At 42.9% G+C, this 11,696-nt stretch overlaps 1 protein-coding gene across 1 annotated transcript; it reads right to left on the reverse strand.

Moving 5' to 3' along the window:
* Positions 1–9,111: 9,111 nt before the first annotated feature.
* LOC104415516 (LIM domain-containing protein A) lies at positions 9,112–10,845 on the reverse strand. The gene has a single exon (XM_010026838.3). It carries the CDS (start codon positions 10,582–10,584, stop codon positions 9,544–9,546), a length of 1,041 nt encoding a protein of 346 aa, XP_010025140.2. The 5' UTR covers positions 10,585–10,845; the 3' UTR covers positions 9,112–9,543.
* Positions 10,846–11,696: the final 851 nt, after the last annotated feature.

An 11,696-nucleotide genomic window follows, 5' to 3' on the forward strand; every position in this document is an offset into this window, starting at 1 on the left:
GTGGCTGATCCTTTGGAATTAATTCATTTTAATATTTGGGGTCCCTCTCCTATTATTTGATTCAACGACAATAAATACTATATTTTTTTCTTTGATGATTTCTCTCATGTTACTTGGTTCTATTCATTCTCATCTCGCAGTCAATTTTGTTCCATTTTTAAAGTCTTTCACAAACTTGTTGAAAATCAAATTAAATCTATATAGTGCGACGGAGCACCTAAATTTGTCACACCCACTAAATTTGTCCAATACATTAGAGACCATGACAATCACCAACAAGTTTTTTGTCCTTACGCACCCTATCAAAACGGGACTTCAGAATGGAAACATCGACATATAGTTAAAATTAGATTAACTCTTCTTCATCAAGGTTCTGGTCCACCAATGTTTCCGGAGTTTGCTTTTGAAATTGCGGTTTACTTGATTAACCGCATTGCCAACACAAGTCATTGATAATATTTCACCTTGGGAGGCTTTATTTCACACTAAAACCAATATTACGCATTTACATGTTTTTGTTTATGCAGTATAATCCATTTCTTCGCCCTTACTTGCCCCATAAGCTTGCAACCAAGATCCAAGGCTTGCATCTTTATGGGCTATCCTTCGGGACATAAAGGATATCGCTGCTATTGCCCTAAAGATAATCATTTTTATGTTGTTGCGGATGTCACTTTTGATGAGGCCACCTATCCTCTTGCTGCCTTGCCAAACTCCTCTCAAAATGCCTCCACACCAACACATGTGGAATTATTTTTGCCTGCTGATTTGTCCCTATCATCCTTGACACCTACTGGACCACCTGAGTTTCCATAGGTTTCTCCACCAAATCCGGATATTCCACTTGCTGACATCATTGAAACTACAATTGAACCTGTAGGGGTACCACAAGAAACTTCTACCATGGTACCATCATCATCAACTCGTCTTTGGATGGGACCATAGCTCGTCAAACTTTTTAAAAAAATCACACCTCGGCTTTTGTGGTTTAGTCTAGTATTACTGAAGAACTCACTTGTTTTTCCAAGGCAGCAAAGGATGAAAAATGGCAGCTCGCAATATAGTCTGAATACAAAGCACTAATGGAGAATTGCACATGGGATCTTGTTCCGCTTCCTGCTCATGCTCGACCCATCGGATGCAAATGGGTGTATAAGATTAAACTCCACTTTGACGGAACTATTAAACGATATAAAGCAAGATTGATCACCAAGGGTTTTCCTTGTTTGGTTTTCATCAACAAGGGTATTGATTACATTCACAATCTTGTCTTTGGCATATTCTCGACATTGGTCCATTTGACAATTGGATGTCTCTAATGCGTTCCTACACAGATTATTTGAGGAGGAAGTTTATATGACTCAATCGCAGGATTTTGTTGATGCAAGTAAGCTCAACTACGTTTGTCGCCTTCGATAGTTGTTATATGGTCTTAAACAAGCGCCTCGCGCTTGGTACACTCTTGGTACACCCACTTGAGTTCCTACTTGTGCGACTTGGGATTTGTCATATCCAAGGCCGACACCACCTTGTTTGTCAAACACACGGTTGATTTCACCATTTTCTTATTGTTTCACGTTGACAACATTATTTTAACCGGTTCGTCGAATGCTCCATTACACAATCTCAGGCAATACCTTCAGTCGGAATTTGCTATCAAGCATTTAGGGGACATTCATTATTTTTTGGGGATTGAAGTGCTTCATACCAGAAGAAGAAATAGCTCTCCCTGCGATGGAGAGTTCTCTCTACCAGCTGGGTAGTGCTCTTCCACCTTCATCACAGAAGGTAATCGATAATCCCTAACCCTTCCTCTCTGATTACACCTTTCGGAATGGGGAAAACCCTAGATCACAGTAATGCCTACTCTCCTGCGATGGTCTGGAATCTTCTCAATCGTCTGCAGGTAAAACCCTAAACCCCCACCATCTTTGAATCAACCAAGGTATTCTTTCAACCACACGAAACCTCTTAATCCATCACCAATCTTCTAACTCGTAGACCATCCCCCACATACGATCCAGCTCCCTTCAACCTAATCGAACAAAACCACCGTCACCAAATCCCAAACCAGCAAGTCAGCCGCGATTCCATCTCTATCTCGCCCCGAAGAAAGGATGAACGATCGCATGAAGAAGAGAGACGGTGAATGCTCTTTGCAAAAGCTTAGGCAAGCTTTGGTCGGAAGAAGATGTGGTTGATGTAACAGAGATTTCAGAAGAAAATTTGATAGCATGTCGCAAAACCCTGTTTGGGAAACTTTTCTTAAAGCCGAATGTAAACTTTACAGCATTTATCGGGGTTATGAAAAAAGCTTGGAAAGTGGATAATGTTACATGCTCAACGATAGAACCTGGGTATTTCTCATTTTCCTTTCCTTCTGAGGCAGACAAACAGCGAGTACTCGACTCTGGACCTTGGTCCTTCTCAAGCAACTTATTAGTTCTGCAGGAAAGTGAACCGGATACCCCTGAAATCTGCTATAACTTCACTCACTGTGCATTTTGGGTGAATCTTTTGGGCCTTCCCTTGGGGCGAACGTCACCGCAAAGTGGTCCGAAACATTGCTTCAAAAATAGGTGAAGTGATAGATGTTAAACTAGAAGCAAAGGGGAACAAAAGAGCTACAAAACAGGAAGGCAAGAGTCAAGCTGAATCGGGAAGAACCCCTTAAGACCGGAGTTTTAGTAAATCTGGATAAATAAAAAAAAAGGCTATGGGTGGAATTCAAATATGAAAGACTTCCGCATTATTGCTATTCATGCGGAAAAATAGGTCACTATGCAACTGATTGCACAGAAATACAATATGAGAACTCAAGGTTGGCTGAAAACTTACCGGGCAGATTCGGGCACTGGTTGAGAGCTGAAGCGAAGGCACTAAGCCCATATGGAAAGATCTTTTACGGCATGCAAGAAATCCCACTAGAAGATGATGAGCAAGTACCTGAAACTCCTTTAGGAGAACAGCAGAATGCCACAAATCCAACAGGGGAGAACTATTACCCCACCCTTCCTTTAGCAATCGTCCCTATGGAGAAAAAAGAAACTCAGAAAAGAGGGAATAGTTGCCTGGATGAAGAATCAGAAATGGTGATATATGAGGAACAGTAGAAGGCAGCAGAGGAGGAAATCCAAGAGAACCCAATAAGTGAGAAGGGGCTAATCCAAAAGAAATCGAAAAGTGCAAAGGCCTCATCATCAAAAAAAAGGGAAAAGATTATGTCCATATGGAGCAAACACATCAACTATATCAGTAATTGAACATACACAGCTGGTGGAAACTCCTATAACAGTGGTTGCGAAATCAGACCAATGGGCTTTGGTGGCTAGCCCTAATAAGCCACCAAATCAGACATGAAAATTCTGAGTTGGAACTGTTAAGGGTTGGGCACACACCCTTGACAGTTCAAGCCTTTCTTGCGAGTCCTTGTGACTCAAGAAAGGCCCAGCGTTGTGTTCATAATGGAAACAAAAAATCAAGCGCATAAAGTGCTTAGAATAAGGAGAAAACTGAAATTTCAGAACAGTTTATAGTTGATCCGCAGGGACAGCGGGGTCCGGCTATCTTCGGGATGATCGAGTTAATATATCTATTGATTCCTCCTCGGCAAATGCTATAAATGCTCAATGTCAAATTAAAGCTACACAACAGAATGCAGCTGACGTTCATTCATGCTCCAAATGAATTTAAAGAGAGAGTTTTGTTATGGGAAGCTATATACGAGAGAAAGTCTCCAATATCAACAGCCTTGGCTCTGTCTAGGGATTTTAATGAGATCCTATACAACTGGAAAAGGTGGGCAAGCACCGAGCTGAAACTTACCGACTCACAGCCTTCGAGATTTCATTCAACGCTGTTCATTAATGGATTTGGAGAGCAAAGGTTGTGCGTTCACCTGGACAAACAACGAGAGAAGGATCGCTTAGTAAAGAAGCGTCTCGACGGAGCTCTTTGCACTGCTACTTGGAGAACAATATATCCTATAGCAGAGAGTATAGCATTACCACCTATAGGGTCTGATCACAGCCCTATCCTAGTCACACTTAACCCGCAACGGAAGAAACGGGCACAGAGATTCAAATACGAAGCATTCGGGCTGAGGAAGAAGAATGTACACAAGTAGTCAAGGAAGTTTGGGCTGATCCCGATAGCCAACAACTAACAGTGGTGGAAAAATTACAAATTACAGCAAACAAGTTGATGAAGTGGAGCAAAAACCGTTTCGCAAATGCTAAAATGAGACTTGCATGGCTAACAAATGAACTTCAAACTTTGCTGAATAGAACGGTCGAACTACAAGAAAGTGCAGCAGCAAAGAAAATTACACAAGAAATAGAACAACTGTGGAGACAAGAGGAGATGTATTGGGGCATGCGATCCAGAATTAGATGGCTCAAATGGGGTGATCGAAATTCCAAATTCTTTCATGCTATAGTAATACAGAGAAGGATCAGAAACAGAATATCCATGCTGAAGAATGAAGAAGAAGTATGGGTAAGAGAGGAGCAACATCTAAAGGAAATGACCGGGAAATACTTCCAAAACTTATATCAATCAAGAGGCTCCAGAGATTTTCAGCCTCTACTACAGAATATTCCCGCCTTGGTGGACGAGAATATGAATCACGGGTTAGTGGCGATGTCGGTATGGAGGAAATAACTACTGCAATGCAACAATTAGGAGCAACTAAAGCTCCTGGACCAGATGGGCTTCATGGACTATTCTTTCGAAGACACTGGGCAGATTTATGTCAGGATATCCTCAAAGAAACACAGAACTTTTTCAACACAGGATACATAAACCCAGAAATGAACAAAACCCATATAACTCTTATCCCAAATATCCCAAACCCTGAAAAACTTGAGCAGTACAGACCAATCAGCCTTTGCAACTTCATATATAAAATTATTTCCAAAGTGATGACAAATAGGCTTAAACCACTGCTACCTAGCCTAATTGCTGAAGAACAAAGCGCTTTTGTGGGGGTAGGCAAATCCAAGATAACATATTGATTGTGCAAGAAGTTCTACACAGGCTGAGAACAAGGGAGAATAAACGAAAGTTTCAAGCTGTTCTAAAGTTAGACATGCAAAAGGCCTATGATAGGATCGAATGGGATTTCCTCAGGGCAAGCTTAATCAAAATGGGTTTCTGTGAGCAGTGGGTCCAGTGGGTCATGCAGTGTGTTTCAACAGTTGCTTTCAGCATAAATTTCAATGGGGAATCTCTGCCGTACTTCAAGCCTACACGCGGGATTAGACAAGGTGATCCACTCTCGCCCTATTTATTCATTTTGGTGGCAAATGTGCTTTCACACGTGATGAAATAGACAATAGCTGATGGCACATTAAAGGGAATCAAGTTAAATAGTAGCTGCCCTACTCTATCACATTTATTATTCGCAGATGATTCTATCTTTTTTCTAAATGGAACAATATTGGAGTGTCAAAACCTAGCCACTATCATACATCAATACTGTTTTGCATCTGGTCAAGCTGTAAACCGCAACAAATCAGGCATATATTTAAGTAAAACCTGCCCGAACAACTTGAGGAGAAATATGGCTTCTGAACTACGTGTGACAGAAATTGAAAAAACTGGGAAGTATTTAGGAATGCCGTCGGATTGGGGGGCTTCAAAGAAGGATATGTTTGGATGGATTCTTGCCAAGGTTCATATGAAATTGCAAAGCTGGAAGGAGAATTTATTGACGAAAGCGGGGAAGGAAATCTTAATCAAATCAATTATACAAGCCATTCCTCAGTATGCCATGTCTATCTTCAAAATCCCTATTTCGATTTGCAAAGCTATAGAGACGAAAGTGGCGAATTTCTGGTGGAGAAACAATACCAGGAATGCTGGGATACATTGGAAAAAATGGGAAGATCTGAAAATCAGGAAGGATGAAGGGGGTCTTGGCTTCAAGGATCTAATAGCTTTTAATAAGGCTATGTTGGGAAAGCAAGCATGGAGAATTTCTCAACATCCTTAGTCCTTACTAAGCAAAGTAATGAAAGGGTTGTACTACCCACAAAGTGAGTTTTGGAAGGCTGGCAAAGGATCAAGATCCTCATGGGGATGGCAGAGTATATTGATGGGAAGAGACTCTATTTCTCCGAACATAATGTTCTCCGTTGGGAATGGTAATGCAATATCGACTAGAGAGGACAAATGGCTCAAAAGCGGAAAGATTGGTGGCTCGGCTATGGATGGGGAACCAAGGCAAGTGGCTGGTCTCATAGATCCAGAGACTGGAAATTGGAATGAACATTTGATAAAAACATTGTTTGACGACCAAAAAGTCCAAGACATATTAGCAACACCAATCGGAATGCCTAATGAAGAGGATAGACTGGTATGGGAGAAGACCAAATCAGGGATATACACAGTTCAAAGCGGATACTATGCCAATAGAGACAATCCACCAAACAAAAAAGCACAAGTAGGCACTCCATCATATCAAACAACCATAGCAACTTCTTCGCATCAACCAAAACCAGCATTATGGAAGTTCATATGGCAATCAAATAGCCTACCCAAGATCAAACATTTTCTATGGAATGCTTGCCACAACGTAATACCCACAATGGAGAATTTATACAGGCGGAAAATAGTACCTGATCCGTTGTGCCCTCTTTGCAAACGGGAAGCCGAAACAGTCGAGCACACCCTGCTGCTATGCTCCTGGACGACAAGGATTTGGAAAGCCGCCCCTCTGCACATCAAAGTGTCCCGAATAGGGTTAACCAAGTTCGACGACTGGCTGTACATGGTAAAAAAAAACCAAACCAGTGCAAAAAAGTTCGACCTTATCACAGTTACCCTCTAGAGCATTTGGAAAGACCGCAATCAGTTCATATATGGCCATCGCCCTCTGCACCCACAGCAAACGATTTTTAAAGCCGAGGCTCTACACGAGAGCTTCTCCACTTGGAACAACAAAAAGAAAGGAGAGCAACATAGCGACACCATACCTCAAAGATGGATGCCCCCATCCCCTGAATCGCTGAAAATTAACATCGACGCCTCATTTCTCCTAAGCAACGATGCCGAACCAGAATCAAGAGGATACAGGGGAGGACGCGAGAACAAAGGAGCCATAGCCTGCTTGTGCCGTGACTCCAGCGGACGGGTTGTTGATGGATTTGCGAAACTAGTGGCTGCGTCCACGGCAGAACAGGCGGAGGCCATCACCCTTCTCGAAACCCTAAATTTCCTCTCTAACCGAACTCACCTTTCATTGGAAGTGGTATCCGACTGTCTCCCCCTCGTGCACAGTTGCAACACTCTCGAAGACTTCAGTTGGGAAGCAAAGTCTGCAGTGAGCCGGGCCAGAACAAAAATGAAGCTATTTCGGGCCATTTCCCTGGCCCATTGCAAAAGGGAATCAAACCGGCCAGCGGATTGGCTGGCGAAAGCTTGCAGGAACAATACTCTTCCACCAAATTGGCTTCAGAATACCCCACCTGCCCTATTTGATTTACTTTGTGCTTATGCTTTTAATGTATTTTCTCCACATATGACTTAGTTATTTTAATGAAATCGTTACTTATGACCAAAAAAAAAAAAAAGTGCTTCATACCAAACGATGGATTACACCTTCACCAAAGTCAATTTGTGAGGAAAATACCAAAAAATGCTAATATGCAATCTGCCAAACCCACTACTATTCCTGCAAATTCCGTGGAATCGGACATGATTGCTTCTTATGAGCCACTTATAGACCCATTTCAATTTCGAAGCATTGTGGGAGCACTTCAATATCTCACTCTCATGCAGCCTGATATTGCATATGCGGTGAATTCGGTTTGTCAACATCTTCACGCCCCTACTATGGCCAATTGGCAAGCAGTTAAACGCCTTCTGTATTGCTTAGCCGATATGATCTCGCACGGTCATCTTTTTTACTCGAGCAGCAACCACTCAGCTCCATGCATTTTCTGATGCCAGTTTAGTGGGCGACAGGACGGACCGTCACTCCGTTGGTGGGTTTTGTGTCTATCACGGACCAAACCTCATCTCTCGGTCATCTTGCAGGCAACGAACCATGGCTCGTTGTAGCACTGAAGCAGAATACATATGTCTTGTAGATACAACGGCAGAGTTAATGTGGCTTGAATATCTCCTTCAGGATCTTCACGTGCAACCACCCGAGCCACCCACTCTTTCGTGCAATAACTTATCTGCCATCTACTTATCCACAAATCTTGTGCTTCATGCTCAAACCCAACATGTGGAAATTGATTACCATTTCATTCGGGAATTCATTACTTGGAAACAATTGGTAGTCCGTTACATTTCTACCGAAGAACAAACTGCAAATATCTTCACTAAAGGCTTGCCTTCCTGCTGGTTCCTTCAATTGCGATCTGAGTTAATGTTGCACCCTCACCATTAGCTTGCTGGGATGTTAAGGGAAGAAAATATTTAGCAAACATTTAAAAAATATTTGTTATTATGTTATTTTTATATCTTATCTTTTAGAGTCAGCATATATTTAGGAAATATTTATTATTCTTTTACCTTTTGTATCTTACCTCTTAGAGTTCATAATATACATTGTATTTGCAATACAATTATGTACGGAAAAAAGGAATAATTTTTTTTTAATTCTCTCAAATGATCATTTTTCTTCTGATTTAACATTTAAGTTATTCGACAAAAAATCTTAATATATAAAAGTTATGACACTTTTAATGTCATTTTTTCTCCATCACTCAAACTACACCCAATTGCCACGGACTTTTACGAGCACCTTTGCTTTAATTGACTCCTAGTCCTTAGCTTTTCCTTTTGTCTCGTCGATTCAAAAGAAGTTTCTCTTCGTTCCTTTTCATCAACTTTGTCACCGTGTCTCAATTTCTCTCATTTTCTTCATCTGTCCAGATATCATGAAGATGTACTCCCCCAAGATTTCTGCTGATATGGAGACAAAGATAGGACCATATGTGGGGAAGAAAGGGGCAGTTCCTTGCAAGACCGAATATACCATGTAGCACCAGCTCACAATCTTAACACGTGGTTTCCTTCAAAACCTCAAGAAAGGAAAAGATAGATGAAGTTATGATATGACAAGAACTTGAGGGTGTGGGTGTTGCAGGCAGAGTCTGGAGGCTGAATACTTCTGGGATTTCATAATTTCCTTTCTTTGTTTTAAATACACGATGCCATTTATATTTCACAAGATGATGGCGCGTGTTGCCAAGTTCTTGTAACTAAAGAACAACTAAATTTGGTAAAAACATAACTAATATTTTCACATCTCTCTCCAACCTCCAGATGCAGACTGCACTGCTGACATTTCCCATTTCCAAAGATTCCACCTTTATCCGCATCAACCGCTTGTGCCCGAAAACTTTGGTTGATTTTGAGACACATCATCACCCTTTCTCTCTCTCTCTCAAAATTCAGCAGATATTATGCACAACCCAATGACAACAAAAAAGGAAAACACATTAATCCTCGACACAAAATAAATGGCCGCCTCCTTTCCCATCCCAAGTCCTTTTCGCACAACCGCGTGGGGAACATGTGCTAACTTCACCTTGTGGTCACGAAAGGCTGCCTCCACACATGTAAGTTATTGTGGTGATGGAGGTGATGGTGGTGGTGGTGGTGGTGGTGGGGGTGGTGGTCGCGGTGGTTCACCAATTTGTGGCATCTCCCAAACCCTTCATTACTCACTTGATGATGATGATGATGGTGGTGAAACCTCCACTCGCCCATCCTTTCCTCTTCTTCAAACTCAAATGTCTCCCCGTCGTGATGACCGTCCTCCTCTTCGCTTATCCAGCACTCCGTTGAATCGCCGGGATCCTGCACCTCGCGGTGGTTGCCGTCATCCTGCTCCTCCTCTTCTTCTATTATTTGCTCCTCCTCATCTTCTAGTTCTTCCGGTTCTTCTTGTTCTTGTTCTTCTTCCTCATCCTCCTCGTCTACAATGAACTCCAACCGCAGCCGCCCATCCTGCCGTGAGGAGCGGAGGATCTCGGGCCGATCGATCCTCACCTCGGTCAGCTCCAACCTCCCATCCCTTCTCACGGGCCTGAGGAAGAAGCAAGGTTGGCCCTTGTGGTTCAAGGAGGACAATGGAGGTGGGAACTTCTTCTCTCTCCTCCTCTCGCTCTCTTCCCTCCACCTTGTCCTCCCCACGTGATGCCACTCATCATCGCCGTTCTTGTTGCTCATGCTCCCTATGTCCTCCATCATCGTGTGGTCGTCGACCCTCCTCTCATCGGAGCTCTCGAACCCTAGGCTCTCGGTGCACGACATCAACCCGTCGACCACCTCCCCTACGTCATCCAAGAACATTCTCACGGTACTATTCCCATCCGGGTCCTTCTTTGCCGCCGCAGCTGGCAGTGATTTGATGGCAGAAGATTCCAACACGTTCGGCTGGCGGCACATTTCCCCCGTGGCCGTCATGAGACCCACTCCTCTAGCCAAGTCGGCGTCGGCGGCAGCAGGAGGCGACGTTTTAGTGGCGGGGCAGGCGACCGCGATGGCGGCGGTATTGCTATCAATGAAGTAAGTGAGGCCCAGAAATGAGTGGAGACCCTTTTTGCAAAAGCTCATGATCATAATTTGGAGAAAGGCGGGGACAAAAAGGGAGCGAGCATCAACACACACTTTTTTTTCCTGGAGTGGAAGATTTGAGGGAGGAAATGGCTTATATAGGGGGAGAAACAGAGGGCAAAGACTAGAAATTAAAGACGATAATCAAACAGATAAAATGAAATATCCAATAATACACGAAAAATTCAAGAAAAAAGAGCGATGGGGGCGTTAATAATATCCGCATGCCAAAGATAGGGGAAGAGAGAGAGAGAGAGAGAGAGAGTACTGGTGTGGAATGGCTAGAAGAGCGCCAACGAGACGAAAGGTGTTAAAAAGGATTAGCTGTACCGATAGAGCGAAACGGTGCCCGGGTCCCACGTCAGATGCGCCTTGGCCCTCGCCAGATCCGCCCTCGCCTTCCACTCCTTTTCTTCCTTCCTTCTTTTTATAGTTTCCTTCCATTTTCCCACGAAAAGCACTCTTTTTCTGCGAGGGTGATCGGTTCTCCGGCGGCTCGATTCCCGTCTAGGAATGGAGAACCGTACCCGTGGGATCGATTTCCGGTTCCGTGGAATCGGGAATCGGATCATATGGTCTTGGGATCAGTTTCCAAGTGGGTAAATAGAACTGGTGGTTCTGAGTCGAAGTTACTCGTAATTCACGGTTCTGCTGATACAAAGATCTCCACCCGACAGGAAGCACTTCCTATTTACAAAGGACTGTCTACAGATCAGCAACGGAAGATACTTGGCAGTAGAAAGGCAACGTCATCTGTCCCCTCACAAGGACGATCACAAAAAATTTCTCAGATTCTTAAGATAAGGCTATCGGGTCGAGCGAGAGAGTCTAGCGATTAAGGCTTGAGTCGAGCAAAATCAAGAGTGAGCAATTGAGGGTTCGAATAATAATCATTCTTTTCTCGGAAAAATTTGTGAACATAAATAGATATTTATGTTTTTATTCCTTAAATAAATTTCGGAGAAAAAATGCACGTTTGATAACGACACAAAAATTCTATTCCTAAAACAGAAATTTCATTTGATGGGCTTTCTTAAATATCTCCCTTTTAGGGCAAGCGGAGAGAGTGAGCGATGAAAATAATTTTTATTTCTGTTTTTGTTTCAGAATTAGAAAAA

This window comes from Eucalyptus grandis, chromosome 3 (genome assembly GCF_016545825.1).
Source record: "Eucalyptus grandis isolate ANBG69807.140 chromosome 3, ASM1654582v1, whole genome shotgun sequence".
In the NCBI taxonomy this organism is placed as follows: Eukaryota; Viridiplantae; Streptophyta; class Magnoliopsida; order Myrtales; family Myrtaceae; genus Eucalyptus; species Eucalyptus grandis.